The 27,816-nt window shown below is 47.4% G+C and overlaps 9 protein-coding genes across 9 annotated transcripts; 5 read left to right on the forward strand and 4 right to left on the reverse strand.

The window, feature by feature from the left end:
* Positions 1-206: 206 nt before the first annotated feature.
* Positions 207-1,948, forward strand: BHQ10_004471 (uncharacterized protein; the record flags this gene model as incomplete). The annotated part of the gene is made up of 6 exons (XM_040876840.1): positions 207-272; positions 350-485; positions 539-722; positions 777-1,498; positions 1,553-1,870; positions 1,920-1,948. The coding sequence occupies 6 exons, from the start codon at positions 207-209 to the stop codon at positions 1,946-1,948; spliced, it is 1,455 nt and encodes a 484-aa protein (XP_040732975.1).
* A 312-nt stretch (positions 1,949-2,260) lies between these two features.
* On the reverse strand, positions 2,261-8,038 carry BHQ10_004472 (uncharacterized protein; the record flags this gene model as incomplete). The annotated part of the gene is made up of 11 exons (XM_040876841.1): positions 2,261-3,251; positions 3,303-3,511; positions 3,577-3,665; positions 3,717-3,799; positions 4,524-4,583; positions 4,638-4,887; positions 6,203-7,008; positions 7,065-7,392; positions 7,456-7,624; positions 7,711-7,919; positions 7,984-8,038. The coding sequence occupies 11 exons, from the start codon at positions 8,036-8,038 to the stop codon at positions 2,261-2,263; spliced, it is 3,249 nt and encodes a 1,082-aa protein (XP_040732976.1).
* A 605-nt stretch (positions 8,039-8,643) lies between these two features.
* BHQ10_004473 (uncharacterized protein) lies at positions 8,644-10,676 on the forward strand (the record flags this gene model as incomplete). Its single annotated transcript, XM_040876842.1, has 7 exons — positions 8,644-8,740; positions 8,801-8,978; positions 9,034-9,125; positions 9,205-9,357; positions 9,412-10,089; positions 10,160-10,503; positions 10,566-10,676. 7 exons carry the CDS (start codon positions 8,644-8,646, stop codon positions 10,674-10,676), a joined length of 1,653 nt encoding a protein of 550 aa, XP_040732977.1.
* Positions 10,677-11,741: 1,065 nt separating this feature from the next.
* Positions 11,742-12,266, reverse strand: BHQ10_004474 (uncharacterized protein; the record flags this gene model as incomplete). The annotated part of the gene is made up of 1 exon (XM_040876843.1): positions 11,742-12,266. The coding sequence occupies one exon, from the start codon at positions 12,264-12,266 to the stop codon at positions 11,742-11,744; it is 525 nt and encodes a 174-aa protein (XP_040732978.1).
* Positions 12,267-13,431: 1,165 nt separating this feature from the next.
* Positions 13,432-14,503, forward strand: BHQ10_004475 (uncharacterized protein; the record flags this gene model as incomplete). The annotated part of the gene is made up of 3 exons (XM_040876844.1): positions 13,432-13,962; positions 14,011-14,239; positions 14,316-14,503. 3 exons carry the CDS (start codon positions 13,432-13,434, stop codon positions 14,501-14,503), a joined length of 948 nt encoding a protein of 315 aa, XP_040732979.1.
* A 1,413-nt stretch (positions 14,504-15,916) lies between these two features.
* BHQ10_004476 (uncharacterized protein) lies at positions 15,917-17,168 on the forward strand (the record flags this gene model as incomplete). The annotated part of the gene is made up of 4 exons (XM_040876845.1): positions 15,917-15,929; positions 16,010-16,271; positions 16,325-16,826; positions 16,878-17,168. The coding sequence occupies 4 exons, from the start codon at positions 15,917-15,919 to the stop codon at positions 17,166-17,168; spliced, it is 1,068 nt and encodes a 355-aa protein (XP_040732980.1).
* Positions 17,169-18,849: 1,681 nt separating this feature from the next.
* On the reverse strand, positions 18,850-20,502 carry BHQ10_004477 (uncharacterized protein; the record flags this gene model as incomplete). The annotated part of the gene is made up of 3 exons (XM_040876846.1): positions 18,850-19,955; positions 20,013-20,229; positions 20,281-20,502. 3 exons carry the CDS (start codon positions 20,500-20,502, stop codon positions 18,850-18,852), a joined length of 1,545 nt encoding a protein of 514 aa, XP_040732981.1.
* A 2,021-nt stretch (positions 20,503-22,523) lies between these two features.
* BHQ10_004478 (uncharacterized protein) lies at positions 22,524-23,027 on the reverse strand (the record flags this gene model as incomplete). Its single annotated transcript, XM_040876847.1, has 1 exon — positions 22,524-23,027. One exon carries the CDS (start codon positions 23,025-23,027, stop codon positions 22,524-22,526), a length of 504 nt encoding a protein of 167 aa, XP_040732982.1.
* A 1,403-nt stretch (positions 23,028-24,430) lies between these two features.
* Positions 24,431-25,494, forward strand: BHQ10_004479 (uncharacterized protein; the record flags this gene model as incomplete). Its single annotated transcript, XM_040876848.1, has 4 exons — positions 24,431-24,447; positions 24,507-25,146; positions 25,217-25,388; positions 25,442-25,494. 4 exons carry the CDS (start codon positions 24,431-24,433, stop codon positions 25,492-25,494), a joined length of 882 nt encoding a protein of 293 aa, XP_040732983.1.
* Positions 25,495-27,816: the final 2,322 nt, after the last annotated feature.

The following is a 27,816-nucleotide window of genomic DNA, read 5'->3' on the forward strand; positions in this document are numbered from 1 at the left end:
TGCAAAAATTGTTCTGCCCAATCAAGGATCGTTCCGTAATTTGCAGACTTAGATCGTCTCCGACCACGTTCGCTCTTCGCTGCCAACTTGGATGTCATCTTTCTTACTTGTTTATTTGCAACAACACAGAAACCACCAACCACACCACTTATACCACCCGAACCTACACTTACTCTCAAAATTGTGTGTTAGTGTCAACAATCACCATGAGTGCCACCAAGGCGCAGTCGCAGAAAATCTTTGAGAAGTTGAAGACAAAGCCAGCAAACAGGGTAAAGTCACCCCGCCAACCAAGAAACCCCTTTCACCGAGTCGAATCAACGCATGCTAATTCTCCGGTTGTCTGTAGCTATGCTTTGACTGCGGCTCCAAAAATCCAACATGGTCGTCGGTGCCTTTCGGTATCTACCTATGTCTGGATTGTTCGTCTCACCATCGTAATCTCGGTGTCCATATCTCCTTCGTTCGCTCCACAAACCTCGACCGTATGCCTCTCCCCCGTTAGTAAGAATCGTCAGGATTGTACTGATAGATGCAGAATGGCAATGGGAACAACTCCGTATAATGAAAGTCGGCGGCAATGAGTCGGCCACCAAGTTTTTCCAATCGCACGGAGGTTCCGCCGCATTAGCCAGCAAGGATCCTCACGTCAAATACGAATCGAATGCCGCTGTCAAATATAAGGAGGAGCTTAAGCGAAGGGCTGCTCAAGATGCGAAAGAGTAAGTTTGGTTGTTTCGGATTCAGATACGTAACGGAGATTAAGGAATATGCAGTTATCCAGGTGAAGTTGTTGTTACAGACGTCGCAGGCACCCCCGGCGATGGCGCTGCAACACCTGCTGGTGAACCAGACGACGACTTCTTCTCTTCCTGGGATAAGCCCGCCATCAAGCGCCCCAGCAACCCGCCTTCGCGAGTCGGTACCCCATCAAACGTCAGCCGCACCGCCTCTCCCTTCTTGAACGCTGGCGCCAACGGAAATGGTGCGAGATCCAAATCGCCTCTTTCTGCGAGTGATAAAGACGACACATCATCACCTCCCCCTACTGCCGTTCGAACGGGAAATGTCGTTAGAAAAGGTCCCACTGGCGCTGGTGCTAAGAAGGGCAGTATATTGAGTTCTAAGAAGACGCAGAAACTCGGCGCAAAGAAAGTCGTCAGCGCCGACGCAATTGATTTTGAAGAAGCTGAGCGCAAGGCAAAGGAAGAGGCGGAACGTATAGAGAAATTGGGCTACGACCCGGAAGCTGAAMAAGCCGAGTTGGAAGCTAAGGAGAAGGCTGCGGTTACCACCACGATTGCGTCTCCCACCCCGATTAGCCCTGCTAGAGGAGGCTTTGGCGCGACTGGAAAGGCACCTGAAAAGAGCGCAGCCGAGATGGAGCGTCTTGGAATGGGTATGAGCCGTCTGGGTTTTGGACAGGTTTCCAAGCCCGCAGTTGCGAAGAAGCCTGGCTTTGGCGCTGTGGCTCCTGCCCAACGATCGACTGCCGATGGTATGATATAATTTTTATGTTTCTTGATGCTCTTCGATACTAACAGATATATAGAAGAAGAAATTGAACAAAATAGAACACGCTTCGGAGCACAGAAAGGTATCTCATCCGACGAATTCTTTGGCCGAGAACAATTCGACCCTTCAGCACAGGCAGAAGCCAAGACTCGTCTCAACAACTTTGAAGGCGCCACATCCATTTCCAGCAACGCATACTTTGGCCGACCTGAGGAGGATTTCCCTGCCATTGACGATGGATACGGCGATCTCGAGAACGCAGCTAAGGATTTCGTCCGCCGATTTGGAATTACTGCCGGTGATGACTTGGAGAACTTGACGCAAGTTTTGGGCGAGGGTGCTACGAAATTACAAGGTCGGTTTCTCTCCAATTCTATGTGTCAATTATACTGATGAATTTATAGGCGCCATCCGTAGCTATCTTAACAGTTAAATGATTCACGACATGTTCTTGCAGATACCAAATTTGTCATTCAGCTTCCATTTCTTCGGCCCACTTTTGCATTAATCATGTTGCTCGCTCAGAAAATCGATATTGATATTGGGTTCTTTGTTTCCAGTGCTAGCATGTCAAAAAGTATACCGCTGGCTATCCCCGTTCATCTTTATATACAATATTGTCTTAGTAATGAGTTCAAGTTGAAATATAGATACACGGAACGCATTTTATATACAAACATACTCCATTAATTCTATTTTGGATTGGTACAAACATCACCTCTGTGCAGCTCATTGGAGCCAACACTCAGTAACGGTAAATAGCATCAGCCATCTTAACCACCTGCCCCATCTCCCTAACATCATGCACCCTCACAATATCTGCCCCCTGCTGCACACTCGCCGTCACAGCCGCCGCCGTACCCCAAACCCTCTCACTCGCCTTCTCAACCCCCGTAATGTGTCCAATATACGCCTTGCGACTTGTGCCAATCAGCCAGGGGAAATTCTCCAGCCCTTCAATTCCGTGCGTCAGATCGGTCAGATTGCGTAACAACTCGACATTCTGATCCTTGAGTTTCGCGAACCCCAGTCCTGGATCGAGAATCATGCGCCAGCGCGGGATCCCTGCTTCTTCAGCAGCACGGATTTGAGTGAGAAGCTCTGTGCCGACGTCTCTAATAACGCCGTTCGGGTATGCGGTCAGTTTGTTCATTGTCGCTGGCGTGCCGCGCATGTGCATCAATATCACTGATTTGCCTGTGGCAGCCATGGTGGATAACATATTCGCGTCCAGCGTGCCCGCGGATACATCGTTGATAATATCCGCGCCCGCCGCGCATGCCTCTGCCGCGACGCGCGCGCGATATGTGTCGATGCTGATGGCGACATTCGCTGCCTCGGGAAGGGAACGAATATGTCGAATTACAGGGATCACACGGGATAGTTCTTCTTCCGGGGTGAGTTGGGTCGCATTAGGACGGGTGCTTTCGCCACCGACGTCAATGATTGTTGCGCCACTTGCGAGGAATTCGCGAATTGTGGAGGTCAGTTGCTCGGCGTTGAAGTTTTGGGCGGAATGGAAATGTTTCCCGCCATCTGAAAAGGAGTCCGGGGTCACGTTGAGGATGGCCATGACGTGGGTGTTTTTTGCTGGGTTGGATGGGGTCAGGGGTGGAATGTGTGGTGATAAGGGGCTTGTGACGATGGGGACTGTTTCGGAGGGGGGAAGGGAGCGGAGGGCGGAGATGTATGTGAGGTTTGTGCCTGGCAAGGGGACTCGCTCATGCGGTATCAATCTGTAATTGCACGTCAGCTAGTTGTTCCAATGTTCGAGGAGGGAAACTCACTGGCAGAGCGGCCGTAGGACAAACTCCCTTTCCAGCATCAATTTGTGCGGTATATTCAATCGAGGATGAGACACTTTCTCGTCGTTATATAGCAAAATATCAAGATCAATATTTCGTGGACCCTTGTCAATGAGCTTCTGTCTTCCAAGACCGTTTTCAATCGCTTGCAGGGCATCCAGCAGCTCTATAGGGCCGAGGTTTGTTTCGACCTTTCAAATGATCAGTTTATTGTCATGACAGAAGTTTTGGGCAAGTAACAAATCCGAAAGCATACCTCACAAGCCGCATTCAAGAACGGCTCTTGATCAAGAACATACATCGGCGCCGTCTCAAATAGCGAACTTGTTCTTTTGACTTTGATACCTGCCCTATTCATTTCGGTGCATGCTCGCTCTATCATTGCTATACGGTCACCTATATTGCTACCCAGAGCAATGTATGCTTTGTGGACGTTGCCGCCATTGCCGTTGCTGTTACTAGCTTGTGTTGCCATCGTCCTGGACTGTGAGGTCATTGGATCAAAAAAAGAACCGATATTCCCTGATGCATATAGAGATTGTGCGCGAATTCCGCTTTTCAGCGAACCTGGAGATAGTTCTTAGCTGGCCAATTCATGCGACGCGTGTCAAGGAATTGGGATTGCCACACGTGGCGTACGCCATTTATGCATGTCACTAGTCCATGAAGGATGTAAGGGGAGGCTTACTTGAGCCATTCATAACAAATGGATATCTGCAAACTGTTCAGAAAGACGCTACAGCATAAGAAGAATGATCAAATATCCTACTTACCCTTTAGCTCTCGTCGCTGAGAATTGTCGAACCCTATCTGCCGAATGGAATGAAAGACAGCCAATATTTTTTAAATGTAACTGTTTGGTGATATGCTGGCATCTATATACGGCCCTGGTTGCCATGGCTCGTGCCGGGCAAAGGAAAGATCAATGAGGTTGCAACGTTTTATCAGATCGTTTGTTGGGGAGAGTTTCTGGGGGCTTTCTAGAAAAGGCGGATTTGGTCTGGCCGATCTGGTCGGTAGCCGGCGCGGGACCCACAATCGGCATGCATAAATTTATTTAACCCTAACTTTACTGCAAAAGAGGATTATATGATTCTATAATCAGTTCTTTCACTAGTTTAATTTATTCTTTCCACCCCATTTAGTGCTACACTAGCAGTTCTCACTGGTATAACATTCGGTCAATTGATCTACTGCCCATACTCAAATATAACAGACTGAACAGGTTTGTACTGAGCAACTGCGATGTAGTCGTCATTCAGCCTTGGAACAAGTGTTAGCGACAGCTCTCGAACTACACGATAAGAGGACACTCACTGGAACGCGGCTGGACCACCAATTTTGAGGCCTTCTTCTTCAGACCACTGGGGCGACGCTACGAGAACAATCACCGAAACATGCAGTCCATAACGGTAATCCTGTGTGCCTACTGCACTGCCAGTCTCGCTATCTAGGACCGTGATGAGATCAGGGACAACAGCCAGAGTCTTTTCTTGGCCGGTGACACGAAGGTTCTCATTCTGGAACTCGATTCGCACTGAATCTGGAGCCTTGCCCTCTTGTTTTTCTATGCCGAGACCGGATCGTACTATGTCTATGTAACCCCGGCTAAACCCACCACTCATATGCCGCTTTACTTCCACAATTTTTCCAGAGTAAATGCATCGTCCGGGATAAACTTCGAGAATAGAATCGGGAACGCTGATTTTGTCGTGGCGAGCAATGTATACGGCTCGGCCCAATCGCCATGCGAGGGACAATGTATGATGCACAGTGCTATTTCGTATTTGGTCTCCATTCAGTACAGAAAATGAAATCCCTGCCGCATTGCTATTCATTTGTCCATTAGTCACGATTTTTTTTCCTATTGCTTCATTGACTTTGAAGAGTGTCTTACCCCATTTCGGAGCATAATGGTCGGAGGAAGTTCTCGACATCTTCATGACTGGCTGCCCGATGATGGATAAGCGTATTACCCTTCGCATCAGATACAGCACAGGGTGTTTCTGGAATACGTGCACGTGTAAGAGTCGTTTGCCACAAATTAGGGTAAGCTCGTCCCATAAGATCTGCGTCGATGACTGGTGTCTGTGTCCACGCTGCGGCCTGAATGCCCCGGACTATGTCACATTCCATAAGGAATTGATTAGCATACCTAGGTATACATTTTTTGCACGTAGGTGGTGGTTAGAGGAGTGTAACTTACGTCCGTTTGATCCGCCAACTTCAAGAGAAATGACACCAGAAAGGGTTTGCAATGGCGCAACTGCTTGTACTGAATGTTTAAGTCTAGTTATCGGATATGTGAGTTAGGTGACTCTGGCAGATTGCTGGATGACCAAGTAGTTGGTTTACTTACTCTTCTCCAGACGGTAAACGCTCAGATAATATATCTGGTGATCCCATAAAGCCCACTGCCGGTACAGCCGCACTGGGAGGGACGCTCGCCGGGTCAACAACGATTATCGATTGTCCTGCTTGAACCAAAGATAGTGCTGCAAGGAAGCTAAGATATGGGTCACCTCCTCCTCCGCATCCAAGAATACCACATCCTTCTGAGATGAAAACTATATCCGTTTCGGAAAGCTGCCATTTGCCCGAAGAAACCGATGGGCGATAGTCTTTGACATTTTTGGCAATATCGGGTATAACTGAAGAATCCCTTGGACTGGCATTCAAATCTTGATTCCATTTATCGTCTTGGCTCTGTGCAGAGATTTCACCTTTGTCGTTATGTCTGCTTTGTTCGATTGGAGTGTCTTGTTCGACTAAGGTGTCTAACGGTGCATCCCCTACTGCGGTAGTGATGATTCTTATTTCTGGAGTCGTTGAGTATGACAGAGCAAGGGTTCTTTTTTCCACTATTCGCGCGTTTACAATACCCTTGTATGATGCCTCTTCCAAGGTGCGCTGACATTGCCGTGATAGTTCCTGTGCCTCTGATGATGTTTGTGGAATGGAGACTATTCGGTCAATTTTGTGCGATACTCGTGCCATGGCAGCACCGACCGCATTTGCAACATGTCCATATCTGGGTCTAAGAATTTTTGACACGCCACGGATGTTTTCTGGAACGAGATATATTCCTCCACCGACGAGGATTATATCAACTAGTCCTGCTTCTGTTTTCACTTCATCAATCACTGTTGCTAGTAACCTGGCGATTTCCTCTTCAACCTTGTCTAATACATCTGAAACAACTTCGATGGATCCTTCTGAGGATTCCTTTGTCAAGTGTTCCAAGATCGAAGACCCCCTCTCAGTGGTAGAAACCACGTCAGTGACGGTCAAATCAGGGCCACCAAATATTTGCGATCTCGATTCGAGTTCATAGCCCACAGAGTCCGGACCAACAGTGACATTCCCCGTTTCTTGATCAACATGAACCAGAGATCCGCCTCCTAGACCAATACTTCGAAGATCCGGAACTGAGAAATTGGTGCGTGCTCCAGAGAGCGAAGAAAAAGCAGCAGCGGGTCGTGGTAGACCTGTGGGTTGAAGAACACAGGTATCGGTGGTCGTGCCCCCAACGTCAACAACAATAACATCCTTGTCAAATGGACCTTCCTTTTGAGACAGAAAAGCTGCTCCCGTCAATGAATTGATCGGCCCGGATAAGTAGGTTAGTATAGGGAGTCGCTTAGCTTCAGAAGCCGAAATGAGGGTGCCGTTGTTCTGGGTGAAAAACCTAATTGCCACCAGGTGAGTACAAAAATAGGTAGTGTTCCTTTAAAGACTTCTTACACAGGTGCTCGAATGCCAAGTGAGGAGAGTGATTGTCTCAGATCAGTGACGGTAGTCTCTGCCAATGGTCTCAAGGCTGCGTTGATAACGGTAGCATTTTCCCTCTCTAGTAACCCGAGACCTGCGATGTCGCGAGACAGCGTTATAACTGCAGAGTCGCCCAGTTCTTCTCTGAGGATTCGCTGCACCGTTTCTTCTTGTCGATTTACAAAGTCAATTGACGTATGGACGCCAACAACGGCAATGTTAAACAGCTTCCGGGCTCGCAAGTCGGTTGCTACCTGCCGGATTTCGTCTTCATCAATCGGTGCAATTAGCCTACCGTTGTCTGTGGGACAAATTAGTCAAATAAGTATACTGTAGGTTTTGAAAGTTGTGTTAGAGTAGTTACATTCCAGACCACCAGAGAGGTACACCGTAAGCCCCTCGATGATGCCTCGCAGTTCGCGCGGAATCCCAGCAAAGCCTGGCAATTCGCGAGTGTACGGCCCACAGAGACGTAGAAGCGCAACACGCGACAGCTTTTCTGAGTCCCGTTCGATGACAGCGTTTAGGAATTGCTATCGGATTCGCTGTCAGCATATCTTTCTTTCTTTTCCAATTTCAAATCACGATCAATGATTGCATCAAGTTTCACACTGCATACCGTAGTGCCAATGTTAATCCTGACCAGACTATCGACAATTGCCTGGCGAGCGTCTCCAATCTGCTGCTCCAAAACCTTCTGTAGAGCAATAGCAATGCCCTCACCAACATGGCGTGTTGTAGGCGTCTTGCAGCTGGCTAGTACACTCGACTCAGGATCTGCACGAGCTGCTTCCGCATCTATCAAGACGGCATCTGTGTTTGTGCCTCCTATTTACCTCTCAGAACAACGTCCTTGTTTGGAGAAGTGGCACTCTGGTGGACGTTCACTCACCCACGTCGATACCAATTACGGTACGCAAGTGCGCCCTTGTATTATCGCGTGACATCTGTGACGGAAGCGAGTAATTTTTCGAGACTCCGGCAAAGTTAGTACGCAACTGCCTTCATCGTATAACTATAATGGCACTTCCTGTTACCTACTTGAACTTATGTACTATCGCCAATAATCGTATGCGTTGCTAATTGCTCATTCAAGTAATTCTTGTCGGGCCGTGAGAATGGCGTGATAGACACTAAGTCTGCTTAGACTACCCAGCAGTCTGGTCTGTCGGTACATGTGCCGACCTGGTGCCAACCAACTCTGAAAAGCGTCCTTTAGCGTGGTTTTAATGTGGAAGGGAGATGTTATCTAACTTGATTTAAGTGGGCTTTCTCTCCTCATTAGCAAAGCTAATCCAACAAAGAGGAAGCCTGTGCCGATAAAGCCAAGCAGACACACGTGGAATTTGAAGAAACACTCCACCAGCGCAATGTCGCCGGAATAAGACGTGCTTGATTAGGTGAAAAATCGTTGTAAGGTCTTTAGTCCACGTGGACGGTGGCGGCGTCTCCAGCCGGTGATAAATATCCATGGCTGGCATCGAGACGCATGGCTCGAGAGTCACGAGCTTCATGTTCGCTAGGACTACGACATAGTAGCTATCCCGCTAAGATGCCTGCCTGGAACACCATTTTTGCTGCACTGCGAGTCGGCGGGAGCGACACAGCTAATCACTGGAAGAATCCCGATTTAGTTCCCTTGCCTGTCGGTATGTACTGAGCGTCCTTTGGCCGATCCGAGTGACGAGTCTGATGGAATGGGCCTTTAGCACGCCGAACATGGAGAGATTTGGACTTTATCGGTCTATGGAGTACCGCGTTCGTGACAATTTTTGGCTGGCAGGGTGTGTCCTCGCTGCTGTCCATGGGCCTCAGTGTATGGCAGGCTATTGTTTGTAATTTTGTGGCCAAGTTGATCCAGATTGCCATTGTTATCAGCTTGGGATGGTTAGTTTATCGTTTCCTTATCGTTTAAACAAGACCTAACACAATTTGACACCAGGATCGGCGCAGTATGGCACATCGGGTTCACAGTCAATGCACGCCAATCGTTTGGACTATGGGGTTCCTACTTCCCCTTGCTTATGCGAGTCTGTTTATGCTGCGGTAGATACAGCCCTTCATCCACTTCGAGAAGCAATATGCGGTTCGCTGATGATCAACGAATATCTAGTATGGTTCGGTGTACAAGCATTCACAGGTGGACAGCTGGTATCGACCTTACTGTCAACTATCTTTTCCGGATACCAGCATATGCCAAATACGCTACCGGCATCGGCCAGCATGACAACCAAGGAGTTTGTCGGTTTCTTCATTTTCAATATCAGTACGTTTCACTGGTACCCTCATAACTTGCCCCCTGTTAACCATGAAGCCGTAGTTTGTATCCCGTTCCTCTATATACCGCCTGAAAAGCTGCGAATTCCGTTTCGATTCACTCTGACCATCAGTGCAATCACACTGATTGCCATGTCGATCGGTCTGATGGCAGCCGCAGGGGGCGCCGGTCCATTGGTGCACACTGGAGTTACTGTTCAAGGAAGTTCTAAGCTTGGTTGGGCTTGGATTGATGGTATCACCACCGTCATTGGCGGCACTGTGGTTGGATCAACAAGCCAATGCGACTTTTCTCGTTTTGCTCGTCGACCTGGCAACCAGTTCAAGGGACAAATTTTTGCTTTACTCTTCTTCGGTAATGTCATTCCCGTATTTGGGCTGCTCGGTACTTCGGCTGCCTCCCAGTTGTACGGGGATGTGACTGATCTAGGCTTGTGGAACCCACCAAATATCATTCAAGTGTGGCTGGATCGCGGCTACGATGACCCTAAGATTCGTGCTGCAACATTCTTTGTCTCACTAGGCTTGATTTGTTCAATGGTGGCTATCAATACTGTTGAAAACGGAATATCAGGTGGTATGGACGCTGCCGGATTGCTCCCAAAGTATATCAACATTCGACGTGGTTCCTATCTGATAATGGTTATCTCCGTCCTCATCCAACCATGGCAGATCATTGCAAAAGCATCCACTTTCACTACTGTTTTGAATAGCTTCGGAGGTAAGCTTTCATGTTCTTCCTGCCTTTTAACTATGGGAAAGTCCTAATCCGTTGCTATCCTTGTTTCCAGTGATACTTGGTCCCTTGATCGCAGTCTTTACCTGCGACTACTTCTTCGTTCGTCACCAAAAAGTCAAGTTGACAGACTTGTACCAGCCATCATCTCAGAGCATCTACTGGTTTTGGCACGGTGTGAATTGGCGTGGTTACGTTTCCTGGGTTGTTGGTGCCGCACCTTTCCTTCCAGGACTGGCGAGTCTAGATCCCAGCACTGCGGGAGGTGTTCCTGCTGGTTTGATCAAAGCATCGTATGCTGGGTTTTTATGCGGCTATGTCATCTCGTTCACTTTGCATTATCTGCTCAACAAGATCTTGCCGCCCCCTGGTCTGAGAAGTTATGATGAGGTCGATACGGTATGCTCCCTTATCCTTGTGTTTTATTGAATATGAAGCTGACACAGACTGCATTATCACAGTTCGGCACATTTAGCGATGAAGAAGCAGAAAAACTGGGTATACGCACCCTGGGAGCCAGTGAAGTATTATATGAAACTGATACTGTAATTCCTAATAAGTCGGTGGCATAAAGTACACTAGTTTTGCCTTCGAGAGGACTTAGGGGAGATATCGTTTAATTGACTGTATGAAAAAGTTGTCTAGTGCTGTTGAAGTATTCGTAGAGCTCTCACGTTCGTCATACCGAATAGGGTGTATCACCGAAAAAGAAGTAGCTCCGTCATGTAAGATCTGTGTATCTCTGCTGGCCATTCTATACACATCAGTTGACACAGCGCCCAACAAAATCAGCCCCAAAACAAGCATATCTTGAAAAATGCAAAACTAAGGTTTGCGCCATGTAATACTGTTAGATCACGCTATTATTATGGGTTCTCACGCCATCGGTATTCCTGCATGCTCCACATCCAACCCAGAGCTCTCCAGGCGCCATATAACTAGAGCATTACCAGCAAAGGAAAGTTTTTAGGTACACCATGCTACCATCCAAATTCAAGACTTGCCTATAGTGTCAGCAGATATTCACTACAACTCCTTTCAAAATGGTGAATGAGCTCAGTTCCCTAGCAGCTTACCATGAGGAACTTCAAAAGCCTGGCATTGTGGTGATTGATTTCTATTCACCCACATGTGGGCCTTGCAAGGTGAGTAGAGCAGCTACTCATAATGGCAATTATTTGACTATAGTCTGACTTGTGTTTGCCGAAAACCAGGTGGTGGCGCCTCTTTTCAATGAGTTGGCCTCTGAGGTGGTGAATACTAATATTAGGTTTTTTAAGGTTGGAGATATATAGTCTTTTCACGTATGTTACACTAGCTGAAAGCTTACAGGTCGATGGCCTGGATGACGAAGGGGCCGAAGTGCAAAAAGCTGCCGAGGTTACATGGTGGCCGACTTTTGTAATTTATAAAGATGGACAGGAGCAGTGGCGTGGGAAAGTTCCAAATCCACCGGACAAGCATCCCATCGCGGCGTTGGCTAGTTCCCTGGCAAAGATAAGGGAGCAATAGTCGATCTATGTCAGGTTTTTTCATATATTATTGTTATGTGAGTGTACCAATTAAGATATAGATATATACTAGAAGTCTTCTTCAGTGTGCATGGGGAAGGTAACCTTCTGGATTTATTCTCGGTATCAAGATATAATCATCTTTCCGGTCTGGACCCATCTTTCCATCCGATCCTTACCAAAAGTCGCTTCTAAGAACACCTTCATATAATCATCAACTTCCTCCGGCGCAGCTTCCACGAACAACCGCTCAGCTTCAGACATTCGCAAAATGCCCAGCCTTGTCTCCAGACATAGTCTGCTCCAGGTCTCAGCCGATGAAGCCTCCCAGATCCCTAGCCCTGTAGTGATCACCATGGATCCGGTACATTGCGGTACTCTACCCAGCTGCATCACTGAGTAAACTGCCTGAATCCCAGCGGCCATCATCCACGTTCGTTGGGTGCTTTCCGCGACTATCCAACAATGCCAATTAAGGTTTTCACGGTCGTTGACATTCGGGACATTCAACCGGCTGTAGAGCTGGCCCTCTGTGGTGGTGGACATAATCTGGTTGGAATGGTCAATCATTGCGTCCACCCATTGTTCAAGAATTGGCATCTGGCTCTCCGTGAAATGACGGAGACGGATGTCTCCATCAAATAGTCCCATGATGAGGTATATTAGCAGGGATTGGACTCTAGCTAGATGATCCATTGAGTGTAAGACAGAATAGTCTTTTCCAGGTGAATCCTCGAGACCATGAGTGGCTACCAGCCGCCGCACTCGTTCTTCAAGGATTCGAAAGATTATTTGCTCATTGGTGGCTTTCTTGTGAAGATAAGACGATAAAGTTGTATACGCATCCTGCACACATAAAGGCATTCGTGCTTTGTAAAGAATTGTATGGATAAATGGATTGCTGCCTTGATCCACCCACTGCACGAGCCATCTGTGGAACATGGCAATGTAAGACAATAGTTGCTCATTGAGGACAGGTAGACCTGCAGAGACTCCCGTAAGATTGAGCCCAGATGCTAGTGGAAATGTGTAGGTCCAGTTCGGTGGTAGCGGTGTCTCGGGACCAATGATACAATCATACAAGCCATCTACTTCTTCCACTTCTGACAACTTGACGTAGGGATAGGGCGAAAGTTCAGAGCCACATGTATTATTTAGGGGTCGGCTATATGTCATATTCGGCATATTGCCGTAGCCATGAACTGACGCATTATCGTCTTTGCATAAGACGAATGGAGTCTGCTTTGCAGGGGGGTAGATGCATTCGATGCCTTGTCTGCGGCATCGCGCACACTGTGGAGCTTGTCTTTCGCACTTCCGCTTTGCCCGGGCGCAAGGCGTACACGCGTTCTCCATTTGCTAGTGTCATGTAATATTCATAAGATGCTATCGTATCGAGAATGAATGACAATAATTGACTCACATACAAGTGATGGTCAGGAAGATGGGCGTTAAGCAGCGGGAAAGCGTCTGCCAGTCTGCGGGCGCTATCCACTCTGGATTAGCTTCCGCAATCGAAATCTTGAATCAGCCAATAATATTACTGTATAGTCAACTGGTGGGTCCGATGCCCTCGCGGGATAGTCAAGCCCTAACTTCACTACTCTGTACATGGATGGATTCTGTACTTTGCTGAGCAGGTCAATCGATGGACTGAAATTAGTAAGCTGTTTATGAGACCTTCATTACATTTGGGGGATGATATTATAAATATGGTTTCTTCGCCTCACATTCTTCGCCCTCGTCCTACTCTTCTACCGCCGACAAATGTTCGTTTCTGTCTCTTCATAGCTAGAACTTCCTTACACCAATCAAAATGGATCCGGAAGTTTTGATGCAGCTCTTCAAGGGGCTGTCTGCCACAAATGTCACCAAGACAGTTCATACAAAGCCATATCCAGCGATCTCACCATCTCGGCCTGAACTTAGCCAAGCAGGAAAGATCGTTCTGGTCACCGGCGGAGGGACTGGAGTAGGCTTCAACATCGCAAAAGCATTTGTTCACGCATCAGCCGACACGGTGATTATCATCGGCCGTCGTGCAGATGTTCTTGCGAAGGCTGCCTCGAATCTCAGACAGGAAGCTATATCCGTCGGCACAAGTACCAAGATCATTGACCGCTCTGTTGACGTTCTTGACTCCGTGCAGACCGATAGATTTTGGGATTACCTTGCTACTCAGGGCATTACTGTCGACGTATTCGTCGCCAATGTGGGCAAGAGCTCGGTGCCTAAATCGTTGATCCAGCTTGGTGCAGCCCGGGTTTGGGAGGATTTTGAGATCAATGTCAAATCGCCGCTGTTCTGGACGGAGAAGTTCCACAATCAGGTTGGAGACAAGAAAAAGGTCTGTAACCACCACATAATACTACAGCCACGTACTAACGCTTGCTAGTATCTGATCAATGTGTCATCTTCGGTCATTCACATGGCAGGATATCCAGGAGTTGGCGACCGACCTGCGTATGTCTTGACCAAAATGGCAGGCACAATGTTCTTTCAGCTTACTGCTCAAAATGTGTCCCCTGAGAAGATGCAGGTGATCAGCTTTCATCCTGGTTCCATCTACAGTACCGGCTGGGAAGCAGTAGGGCTCAAAATTCCTAGGGAGTCATTTGACAGTAGTAAGTCCTCATCCCCGCTTAAAAGGCGAAAAGATTAGTTCCAGATGATCTTTGTGGGTGTTAACAAAATGTATAGACGATCTTTGTGGTGCCTTTGCCGTCTGGGCCGCGACTGACGAGGCCAAGTTCTTACATGGACGATTTGCTTGGGCGTCCTGGGATGTTGAGGAGCTCGCTACTGGGGAGCTTAGGAAGAGAATTGACGAGGATCCCTATGTTCTCAGAACCGCGATTTCGGGCTTGAACAGCACCAACTTAGCATAAGCAAGAAGATGTAAGACAGGTGCGTCTAACCACACCACTTCCATACTGTCTGTCTAACTTTTACTGTTAAAGTTGAGCAGCACCTTATTCCTGAAAATGACTACATGTGGGTACGTAGGTAATTTCTCAAGTGCTGTGAATTCAATCGAGGAGGACAAGACATATGTACTCTCATTTAAAGGGCTGCAGAAAAGTAGGAATTCAAAACAATTAGCCGAAAGTGCTTTTTATTTCCCGAAATCGCCACTATTTGTCATGTAAAATCCCATTGACTACTTCTGTATGCTTTGGCTAAGTTTAAGGAATTCAGATGAACACATTCGTTGACAATGATGAAATCCGGCCTCGCAACTACCTGAAGCTGATCGCTCATTATGTCAGTACTGGAAGTCATGTATTCCATTTCAGATTATAGTATGAATCCATCTTTGTGTACTCAGGATCATTGTTCAATGCACCATAAGTAGTTGGGACCGTATCATTACCCATGACAAACTTTATCAAATTATGAGAATGCACAGATATTTAAGACGCGAGAACAACACGGCCAAGATGCACGCTCTTTGCAAATCCAACTACTTCTCGTAGGCTATATGCGCTTCTGTCACGGATTTTACTAGCAGGTGGGAGTACGGAGGATGTTCATCGATTGTGAGAACCTTATCTGTATTCTTCGAGTCACTGTCGATAAATCATCTCAAGTAAATAGTGGCATTCTTTTTTTTATTTTGGCCTTCGAAAAGCCTATCGATTTACCAACACTCAATCATCGTTGTCTGCGTTTATGATGAGCCTGACCTTGATCGAAAATAGACCTTCCGAATTAGGAAACGTGTTATTATTAGCCCTAAAAAGCCGTCTCCCAGCCCCTCCGACATTTTTATAATCTGCCGGGTCGAAATCTCCGTCTCACGTAATCACATATAGTTCATTTTGAATCAAATGACTGTTGAGCTATAATCCAATATGGTTAGTATTCGGACAGTCGGAGTACGATGAGCAACACCCAAGCACTTCTCAATTCCAGAAGCAAGACCCTGCCATTTTGTACGTAAATGCTATATGATTACTGATCCCCTAATCCTCTTATTAACAGCATAGTAGAATCCTCTATGAAAGGAATACAACAACCAACCAATCACAGGCGGCTTCCCCAGCTTTCGGGGAGCCGAGGCATTTTCTTCGTGGGACCCACCCGACAGGCGCCCTTCATAAGCTGATCCGTCGTCACAAAGTGCCTCGGCCGTCGTACTTCCTCACGCTTATTCACCTCCAACTGTTAGCCGGACTCCACGTTACTTTATCTTCTCCATCTTCATCTTCTTAATCCTTGCTCTACATTTTCAACCTTTTTGTCAACTTTCCCTTTCTTCATACTCCTCTATCAACGACAGACGTCGACAGATTGACACCATGGCATCTCCACGTAGGTTATCTCATTCCCACCACTAACGTCGCCTCAACGAGCGCAAATGGGAACAAAAGCTGACGATTATTCTTGAATAGAGGTCCTCCGTACTCCCATCACCGATCTTCTCAAGATCAACCACCCAGTCCTCCTGGCTGGTATGAACGTGGCCGCCGGCCCAAAGCTGGCTGCCGCCGTCACAAATGCCGGTGGTCTTGGTGTCATCGGCGGTATCGGATACACCCCAGAGATGCTCCGTGAGCAACTCAACGAATTAAAGGGATACCTCACCGATAAGAATGCGCCATTCGGCGTTGATTTGCTTTTGCCCCAGGTCGGCGGTAACGCGCGAAAGACCAAGTGAGTTTTTTCTCGGATCACATGCAAATTCTCTCGCGCTAATTTCGATCTAGCCATGACTACACCAAGGGAAAGCTCAACGAGCTTATTGATATCATCATCGAGAGCGGCGCCAAACTTTTCGTCTGTGCCGTCGGTGTGCCACCCAAGCACGTTGTTGAGAAGCTCCACAAGGCCGGTGTTCTCTACATGAACATGATCGGACACCCCAAACACGTCAAGAAGTGCCTCGAACTCGGCGCCGACATCATCTGCGCTCAGGGTGGTGAGGGCGGTGGTCACACTGGTGATGTTCCTACTACCGTGCTCATCCCAACCGTTGCCAAGCTCGTACAGGGACACAAGAGTCCCCTGACCGGCGCCCCTGTGCAGGTTGTTGCTGCTGGTGGTTTGTTTAACGGCCAGTCCGTTGCTGCTGCTTTGATGCTTGGTGCTTCTGCTGTCTGGATTGGTACTCGATTCATTCTCTCTGAGGAGGCTGGTGCTTCCGAGGCCCACAAGGAGGCCGTCCGCACTGCTGGATTTGACGACAATATCCGAACCATCATTTTCACTGTACGTCCCCCCCTCATGTTGCACTTGCTACAGATCACTAATGAATACTAGGGTCGTCCCCTCCGCGTCCGCAACAACGCATACATCACCAACTGGGAAGAAAACCGCGCACAAGAGATCAAGGAATTGACTTCCAAGGGCATTATCCCCGTCGAGCACGACTTTGAGAACCTGTCCGATGACGTTGATGATGAGACTCTGGACAATGCCCGCCCCTTCCTCATGGGCAAGGTTGCCGCTGTCGTCACGGAGAAAAAGACTGCCAAAGCTATCGTTGATGAGCTCGTGACTGATGCTTCTGCATGGTTACAGAAGGGTAATAAGATGATTGCTAAGTTGTAAATACTATATTACTATGATTCCTTTTTGTGTTTAGCATATTCTTATTGCATGGGTGATTGTTGTCTCAACTAGTTTGAAATTGTACAAACTGAACTACATAGGGTCATATCTAAATACCCATGCAGTCGTATGATCCTTTCCCCTAATGTATAAAAACACCAAGGCAGTAGTCCATAGCAGTCCTCCAAATAATTCCATCTCATTATACGCAAATTGCAAGACTGAGCAACCAAATTCCTTCGTCATTCAATACCCACAATCCCATTAACGATACGTAGTCTAAAAAGAGAAAAAGGTAAAGAACCATGCCATTCTGGATTCACATAATCTCAATAAATCTGTGTGAACAGGCAAAAAAAATAAATTGTCTTCTCATCACAATCAAACCCTTCGATCCTTCCCTTTTTCGTCCATCCATCAATCAATCATTCGAGGAGAACAACCCTAGCTTCGAGCACACACGAGAGTTCTTTTTGAGAAAGAGGGCGTATGATAAAGAGCTATTCGTCCATGCCATGCCATGCGCGCTTTTTCCAAATCAGATTTGTATTTTCAATTTTTTGAGGTGAAGGCGGAAACAAGATAAAGAGGCGAGGCGTTTATCGGTACTTGACGAAGCCGATGTCTGTGGACTTTTCGCGGAAGCACTATTTACAAAACAAAGTCAGCGAACATGTTGTAAGCTGGCGAAGGGTGGTTAAAGACTAACCTGACGGCAAACCAACAATCCGTACTTGCGGATGAGACCGGCCTTGTGAGCGCAGACACGGCTGGAAAAGAACAATATGTTAGTACATAGTCATGAAATTCGCGTTGTTCCTGGCGCTTGATGGTTCTTCCAGATGTCTCGCTTCGTTGTTGCATGTACCGTGTGGCCTTGACCGATATTTCGACTTCGTCCACTCCCTTCCAATCCATCTTTTTTCCTGCTCATTTTCTCATCTTCGAGATCTTCAATTCCGGCTCTTCCAATAGTTCTCCATCATTTTCCTCCAACCATCAAGCCCAAACCAAAGCGAAACAGGGACAAGGGCAAGGAATCCTTACCATTCACGGCTGCCCTTGCCGTATGTGCGAGGGCGACTGTACCAAACGTTCTCGTGCGCCATTTTGTCTTTTCGAAGAATTGATCTCGTCGGAAGAGAGATTCGGGTTTGCTGGCTGCGTGGGATTGGCGATGGAGGGTTGTCGACGTTCACGAAGTAGCAGTGTAGGCGAAACGCTCGGTAAGGCGGGAGTAGTTTTGTGTGCCCTTAAACCCGGTTTGGTGCAAGAGGCTTGGCGCTATCCGCGTCGGGAATAATTGGATGTAAGCGAACGGGCGTTGTGGGCTATGTGTCACGTGATGAGATGCGGAAAGGGTGGGTAGGGTATCAGCCCTAGGTTGGGACTGGATTGGGAGTTGTCTTTGTTGCATTGTCACATGTCAGTGATGGCTGTAAGCTTTACATTTGGTTCAACGGACATTCATTGATGCTGAATGGATATCAATCTAATTTTAGTCTTTTACAATGTACATCCAATTGACTTTTCCTTGCTCTAATATACCTCAAGACTTGCCCGTAGTGCAGGCATATACAGTATGCGCAGCAGTATGACACTAATTTAGTAAGTTAAATGAATACTTTGAGTCTGATGAAAATCCAAGATGTATTACTATCAAATATTCTATATACTAAATCTATCGTCCAAATATTCTCATCTCAATAGGACGAGTAATCAAATAACCAACCGCCGCGAAAGCGAAACCCAACTCGAAGCCAACATCTCCGCCATAAGGAGCGTCACCGGCAAAAAGAGCAATAGGCMCAACCCACCAAGTCTGGCTCATACCGGTGACCATACCGGCAACACCGCAGCAAAAAGAAAAGACGGCAGCGATACCAGGGGGAAGCTTGTCTGGCTGATCGTAGAGTTCAGGGCTGTATCCGCCGAAACCACGTTTGAAGACGAAATGATCAGTGATGGCAATACCCTCGTAGATAGCCAGCCAGTATCCGATAAAGTCCATGAAGTTCGACAACACAGTTTCGTAGTGGGAGTAACCAGGGATGGCGATGGCAATATAGACACCGGTAGCGATGACGGTGTAGATGAAGCGAGGGACTTTGCGAGTCCAGCGGGCCAACACCATGAGAGTGAGACTGACGGAGTAGATGTTGGGGCAGTTGTTGGCGATAATGGATAAGGCAAGGATGACAACACAAAACTTGCCGAATCCACCCAAGGGATCAAAGAGAACGGCTCCCAAAAGACCACCAGTGCCAGACTCGGCATAACCGGCGGCATACTTGTTGTCACCGCCGTTGATGTTAGTGGCAGTCATGACAGCAACACCGAGCATCTCGACGAACAACAGAGGGAAAAGTAGTCCAATGGCGGTCGAGAAGAAGATCCAGAATCGGCTGCGGTTAGATGGCTGGTAGACCGTGTAGTCAGCAGCATAGCTAGTCCATCCGGTAGCAAAACCGTAGACCGTTGCACCGAAAGAGAGAACGGAACCCAGTTCGGCCTTGCCGACTTCCCAAGGGACGTTGTAGAAGTCTCCAGAATGAGCAAAAACTCCCAAGACGATCAAGAAAATGATGAAAGTAGGGATCCAACTCCAGAATTCGTACGCGTGAACAACCTTGTAGCCGAAAAAGGTGATGAACAGAGTGCAGATGGCAATGATGACAATACCAACAGCACCAGGCACATTAGGGTTCACAGCAACGATCAATTGGGCGCCGACAATCGAGTTTGCAGCCGMCCAGCCGATACAAGCGAGCACGTTGAAGAAGGCGACTGTTTGAGTTTGTATCAGCACAATGTCATATTTTCATGCGGAAAGATCGGCCATACTGAGTTTGACACCCCACCAACCGAACCAGAAACGGGAAACCACCATTTGACGCAAGCCGAATTCAGCACCGAAGATGGAGAAAAAGCAGACAGTCAAGACACCGAGCAAGTTGAAGAACAACACGGTCAAGATACCGTCGACGAAACCGCAGTAAAAGACCGATTGTCCGAGCACTCCGATCGCAAAGGATGTGACAACCATGTTGGCGGCGAGCCACTTGAAAAGTCTCAGTATGTTAATGCGCTATGCTATTTCAAGACAACGCACCATGCTTCCCACGTTCAGATACGAGTTATCTGTGCGCTCATTGTCCGGCACTCGCTCGATACCTCGCTGTTCGACGTTGAGCTTTCCAGCGAAACGCTGCATTCTGGCGTACCAAGAATCGCCATATTCGAAAGTCTCCCCGGGGACGGCGCCGGAGTTATCCTCATAGTATCTGTTGACGGGATGTTTCTCAACATCCGCGGCCAAATCGCTTCCGGACATTTTGTAGTGTATATGTTCGTCTATAAAGCCACGAGACTGAGTAGTACGACCGCGTCAATATGAACGTGTAACAACAGAGGCACACAGGCCGAGGTGAATCGGATTGGCGATGATCAACTCAACGACACGAGAAAAAAGAGCAAGAACGGAAGAAGCAGGAAGGACGAGTAGATATTATATATTAATGGTCGAGTCGCGTGTGCGGACCTGAACAATTTTTTTCTCAGCGTGCCAGTATCCGTCTGGTTCCCGAGATTATCTCGAGTGGAGCCAGCATCGGGAAGGTGGTATTCTACATCTAGAAGGAAGGAGCGGACCATTATCAGTTGATAGTCCCCTATGCACCAATCAGCGTTGTGGAATGGCCAATCTAGGGTTAGGAGTGGAGCGTCAGTCGCGTGGGCTTTGACCGCACTAGGCCCGGTTGAGACAAGGAGCCGATCTGCACTAATGCTGATTGGCTGGCTTAGTAAAGTTCGTGTACCGACGGTGGCGTCTGTCTTGGCCTGATAAGCATTGCAGCCAATCGGAGCCTACTTCAATTAATCACGTTAATGACTGCGCAGCTTCCTTGCTGTTAGAGATAACGCTCAAGCTATCGCTCCTAGCTCAACGCCAGCTCTGTGCCTATCTACCATGCTCGCGACACTTCGGCCGCTCCCGCCCCCATGCTGTTATAGGTACAGTGTATGCGATGTGCTTGCATGCATGGATCGCATGGAATCGCACCGGAAATGAACTGGTTTGTGCATCATTGGGTAACTACTCGAATCGAATCTCACCTCAAATCAAGGCATCGCGAAGCACAGATGATTTCATCGTGACCACCATCCACCCGTTAACCTTTTTACGTAACACGGCGTTTCCGACTGATCGGTTTACTATGGAGTACATAGCACGCTGACAGGGCTTTGTACGGAGTGCAGGTTACATCGGGGAAACGACGATGTTAATAGGCGGCTACTAAGATGCTAACTCTATTGTACGTAAGTGATAGAAGCCTCGTCCAATCATGTTCCTTTAGGTTTTTCTATCAAACAAATAAACACAGTACTATTCCTTATACAAGGGGTCTGATCCATTCTCGACACATTGTAGATATTCATCTCATTAACTCTCTTGACGATCGACAGTCTCTGTTTCCGGCTCAACATATCAGATGAGTTCAGCTCGCATTGCATCAACCCCGGCGACGCATCGAAACAGTGACGGAACTCCCCGATCCCTTGTCCTGGCGGAGCCTCCCTAAGACTAACCCTAGTATTATGCATAGTGTACGGAGGACACCCTGTTAGTCTGGGGTAGATACTAACAAGCTGATCACCACCATGTATTAAACAGAAAGGGAGATCGCCTCGCTCACCCCACCGAGATGCATTATCCACAGATTTATCGTCGCATGGGTAATATACTATTTATTAGGTATCCGGTTTTATTAATGTATTCTGCTTAGGGCTATCGAGTAGGGCTTCTCGTCGGCAATCTTGGAGGGAGCCACCTGCATCCAACACTCTAGGCAGGTGCATGCCCATCCACGTGCCTACGAAAAGCAAGTTCACCCTCTGCAGGCTGTTTCACAATGCGTACAACCCACAGCTTACTTGCGTCGATCAAACAAACCCACCTCTCGACCACGACATGGACCCTAATATTCGAAGCGAGATCCGCCGATATCAGATCTTCTAGACTCCAGAGCTGACTCCATAAAATCTCCGACACCGGCCGGCTCCGCATGCGATGATGAAGCGTGGGTATGATCTTTGTGATAGGACTACGTAATATCAGACTACGAGTTGTCCACGATTCTAAAACATGTGCTGCATATACGAGAAGGACCATTTTAAAAGAATATTGATTGATTGTCTGTCGTGGTCATACATGCCTGGTTGTGTCTAATGATTGCTATCGCTCATCAAGGAATGGGGAGGTCCCCGAAAGACATCATAGGGTGGTAAGAAAGTCCCTGACGGCTTGAGATCGAGATACAAATCAACAATTACCAATCAACCTACACGGTTCTGTTATTTTCCCGACTCTAATAATTCCTTCAACGAAGCAACCGCATCATCCTTGCGCATCATCACCTCAACCATACTGAACCCCTTGCCTGCTTTGAGTTGCGGATAGTCGATGATCTCAAACAGCTCCCTCCAATTGTTCGTGCGTTTCGCAAAGACCAGATAGGATGGGTCATCCTTTGGCACACCAAGAAAACATGCCGATATATACTTCCAAGGCTGCACGTCGTTGTAATCGGCGTCCATACCGTTGACGACTCGCTCTATGGTGTATCCGTCGTTGTTGATCAGGAAGATAATCACATCGAGTCGATTGCGAATTATGTCACTGACTGCCTGAGCCGTCATCTGAAAGCTGCTATCACCTTCAAAGAGGACTGTGCGTCCTTGAAAAAAGGGCCCTGGATGTCCTGAACGCCATTTCTCCCATTCCATTCGACCTAGGGTCGCTCCAAAACATGCACCAAGCGCATATCCAATCGAAAGCCAGGCAGCGGAATTGATCATTCGCGTGTACTTTGGCAACAAATTTTGACCTCCAGACGAAGCCGTCCCTGTTTCCGTCAAGATAACGTCATTTGGTCGAAAGAATTTGGAGATGCGAAACAAGGAAGCTGTCTTGATCAATCACCGCATTGGGACAGGGCTCGGGGAGCTAGAATAGCTCTTTCTTTCCATCACGCATGCTAAAGCGTGGATCCAACTTCCTAAGGCCAGTGTGGGTAAGCGAGGCGGCAGGCAAGCCCGGCAAGTACAGAGGAACCGGGGTAGCCATAACTTTTGCCATGGACTGAGACGTCGTACTGTCCAACCTCGATGGTCTTGGTCACGTCGCTCAACGCCGTGAAGCAGCATGTATTGGTGTCGGTCTTCAATGGCGCGATGAGGATACACAAGTCGGGCTCAACCCATTTTTGGTCGTCTTCTGACCATCACATGGCCCCTGTGTCTATTCCGTGAGGTTTAGAATAATTTCGTCTACTGCCCCTTTCCCAAATGGCGCTGTAAACGTAGATAACAAACCCGCGTTTGCCAGCTGCTACAAAGATACATGTAAACAACGACTTGAGTCGACTCGTACTCTAGAAAGTGCCCTATTTGGTAAGATGTAGCTTCGAGAATCAAACGTCTACTTCACCGCACAAGGCGGGAAGATTTTATAGAGAGGAAGCATTGTGGTTGAAAAGAGATTTCAGCTTTCTTCGATCAATTAATTTTTTTATGGAAGCAAATTCGCTCAAGGAGCTTGAGTATGTTGTAAGCTGTAAAGAATACCTACGTAGACATGGCCCGGTTACTGCGCACAAGTAAGCTTAGATGAACGTTGGCTCTTGTCGAGGTTCCGAATGTTATGAGCGGCTTGCAGTCAATTTGAAGAGTATCTCAGCAAAGTTTCAAAATGAAATTGTATCTTTCATAGCATATATTCCAATTTCGGCTGGATTGACATAGGGTAAGATATTTGGCCCCAAGGAGTTGCCATCAATTCAATGTTGGCTCTGATCAAATTTATGATCGTTCTCGATCAATATATATATACATTCTCGCCCACAGGCACTAATTGGATGGAGGTGCTCAATGAACTGATGTATTCCTTTCAACTGAAGAAATCATTCAACTAGATGTATGGTCACCGCATCCTGATAGATGAAAATAAAAAATTATGTCTCCCCTTCTGATACTTGATTTATCTTCGAGAAAAGCAAGGGAACCAGAAACTCAGTTTGAGTCTAGATAATGTCGCCGGGAATTGTTTGATGTGTTTGCAAGTATCACGTGACATACTCGCTAGCTCTAGCCACAGCGGCGCGCCACCGAGGCGCAACGGTAGAAAATCAAATCCACAACGCTCCGCTCCGTTATCAAGAAATTTGATACAAGATTCACACGCTTCACAAACCACAGCAACCATGTCGAAACTCGAGAAGTGAGTTCTGTTCTTGAAAATATTATTGAGAGCAAATGCTAACATCTTCCTATTTACAGCCGCGCCGACTGGGCCGACGACGAGGAGTTTGACGACCCCTCCGCGCTCCCCGCACAACAAATCACAACCAACAAGGATGGCACCAAGACGATCGTATCGTACCGCTTCAACGATGACGGCAAAAAAGTCAAAGTGACACGCCGAATCCGCACAACCATCGTCAAGGAACACGTAAACCCACAGGTCGCCGAGCGAAGGGCGTGGAGCAAATTCGGCCTCGAAAAGGGCCACCCACCCGGTCCTTCGTTTGATACCACTTCTGTTGGCGAGAATATTATTTTCAGGCCTAGCGTTAACTGGAAAGTGCATGCCAAGGAGGCTGAGAAGGAAGGCGAGAAGGGTAGTGTGAAGGAGCAGCTCAAGGATAAGAAGGTCAAATGTCGTATCTGTCAGGGAGAGCATTTCACGGCTCGTTGTCCGTTCAAGGATACTATGGCACCTGTCGACGAGGGCGCTGGTGGTGCTGGTGCGGGTCTGGATGACGAGGAGCCTGCTGCTGGTGGTATGAATACTGCTGGTGGAAGCTATGTTCCTCCTCATCTGCGCAAAGGTACTGCTGCGGCTGCTGCTGCTGCCGCGGGCGGCGGCGGCGGTGGCAAGTACGAGCGAGACGATCTTGCTACTCTCAGAGTTACGAACGTGAGTTTTTTTCTTCCCCCTTTATATGGTGCTATGATGGTATGAGCTTCGACTAACACAAACGATGTAGGTATCTGAATTGGCCGAGGAGCAGGAACTCCGCGATCTCTTCGAACGATTCGGCCGCGTCACCAGAGTCTTCCTTGCCCGCGACAGAGATACACAGAGAGCCAAGGGATTCGCATTTATCAGTTTTGCAGACCGAAGCGATGCAGCGCGCGCCTGCGAGAAGATGGACGGATGTAAGTGTTTCTTTCACGACTACTCCTCTTGCTATTTACTAACATTTTACCAGTCGGTTATCGCCATCTCATTCTGCGGGTGGAATTCGCCAAGAGGACTTCATAAAAAGTTTTTTCTTCTTCGACGTTCGATCATATGCCTGTGAGACTGGCCTCTTTTGAAAGAGTAGAAGGACTAGCATGTGAACGGACGGCCTTTTTTTCTTCTAGATTTCTTTACTTGAAGAAGTTTTATGTACCTAGGTAATGCTCAATGAATATTTCTTTTCGTCATACTAGCTTCGAATGCAATGGCATCTTTTTTTGTAGATAAACTTAGGTTTGAAGAAGTACTGTTTACCTGTGTCATGACTTGTGTGTTTCGCTTCTACAAAGTTGGACTTGTGATTCAAAGAATAGATGACTCGCCTACCAAACTACTGGCCGGCCACCTACCAGGTGTCTCCTTGTTGTTTCACAACTTTGTATATAAGAATATCAAGCTCAAGAGGACAACGGAAGTACGCCTCACCTCGCCACGCCAGACATACCCAGCCCCTCGACCAACAACCAGCCGAGTCAGCCTTGCAGTCTAGCTATCTAGCTAGAAAGAATCCTCGGAAAGCTGCATATGCCTGTCTCGGACTACATCAAACCTTGGAAAATAAGGGGTCCTCATTTCTGCATTCACAAGAAGAAGCAAATGCGGCTGTCATTAACCAAGTCCAAGTACAAGGCGGATGTAATCACACACAGACCTCAAGACCCAAAAAATGAGTTTGTAATATTGAAAGAAAAAAGAAAATAAGACATGAAAAGGAGAATCGACTCATCCGTCTGTCTCTTAGATAATCTGATAATACTCGAAGAGGAAGGTGCGAAATGAGAAGGCGGAGCGGATTTTACCGTCAACCACCCATCCCATGCCCAAAGCTTTGTCGTTGCTGATGTAGAGTTATGCAGTCCACAGTTCATTCAAATCATTACACAACCTCGTCCAACGTTCCATGCCTGAACCTTGTCAAACTGTCCTGGCCCCCCCTGTGCCTGCGCCGGCGCACAAATGCGTCGTTCCGTCGAAAAATTACTCATCTAGGTAAAAACTTACTTTCTACGGCTGGACCTTCAGAATTTTTTTATACTTTTCTATATATATATCAGTGGGGTTTCCTGCGTTATGTAGGGTGATGCATGGATAACACCTGGATAAGAAAAAAAGAAATTTAGCTTCACACAATCAGCTTGAGAAGCAGAACCCGAGGTGGGCGTAGCATGTGACTATGTTGTATCCAGAACTGATTGATTCATCGCGGACCCCTGAATAGGAGAAAGCGCATTGGTTCATTACTGTTGCTTTTCAAGATTGTTTCGGAGACTTCACTTACTCACCTGCCTCTTTTGAAACTTTCGAACTATCAAGGTGTCTATAGTCTATCTGGCATCAATCTAGATCATGATGCCTCGCACTGTCCAGCCCACTATCAGTGCCCAAACGTGCATGGACAGTTTCAGCACTGAGAAAAAGCTAATACATAGGATGTCAACTAGCCTGTTCAGGAACTCCGTACTTACCATGTACATACTACCTGGGCAGCATTAGGATTCCAGGACGGATTTTATGCAAGATGAAAACCAAAGAATCCGATACTACTCAAACTACCTAAACATATTGATCCAGGTGTCGTAAAGTGTATAAAGTAGGTTTGAGATTTGGTTGGACGCGAGCACGAGGCGAGGCTTTTCCCGGATTGTGATGGGGTTGTTTGATTTGGACATATTCCTATTACTCTGAGGAAGTGCTTTGTTGCTTAATCCTGTATGGCTGGCTTGGTCGATTGATTGATTGATTTATTTATTGCTAGGTCTATGCACCATGGATCCTGGAAGCCGGTCTATCGATCGAGGCTGAATGCTACGCTACCGCTACTACCTACCTTAATCTTGAGAAGCACATGGGCTGCCATCCGTCTCGTACCTACCTAGATATACAAAAACAGCGATAGGTGAAGAAGAACACCGTCACACAAAGACAGGTGGCTGATATTGATACAATCTTAAAGTATCCAGCTGGGTAGTACATAACTAGGCTAATGTTCAACACAGTACGTCCCTTAGTACGTATCTAGGTAGTGATTGAGTGTCATCTTGCTGGATGCAGGTCTCAGACGACGGAGGTAAATCAGGGGCAATTGGAATCGTGATTACAACTCGTGTCAAGCGTTAAATAGACTCAACTTCAGGCTTCCAATGGCATAGCGCAGATCCATACATAGTTCCGATTTTTGCGTTACGTACGTACGTCGAAGTTCCTTTGTTCTGTTCTGCCGGCGTTTAGTCGTATGACTCGCAGAAGGTCGCCGTTTAGACCTTTTCTCGAGAATAGATTGGTCGCTTTCTGAAGAACAAGACATGATTTATGATCGTCCTAGCTTCAACGGTGCCCATTTAC

The sequence above is a fragment of the Talaromyces amestolkiae genome (genome assembly GCF_001896365.1).
Source record: "Talaromyces amestolkiae strain CIB chromosome Unknown scaffold7.1, whole genome shotgun sequence".
Taxonomy (NCBI): Eukaryota; Fungi; Ascomycota; class Eurotiomycetes; order Eurotiales; family Trichocomaceae; genus Talaromyces; species Talaromyces amestolkiae.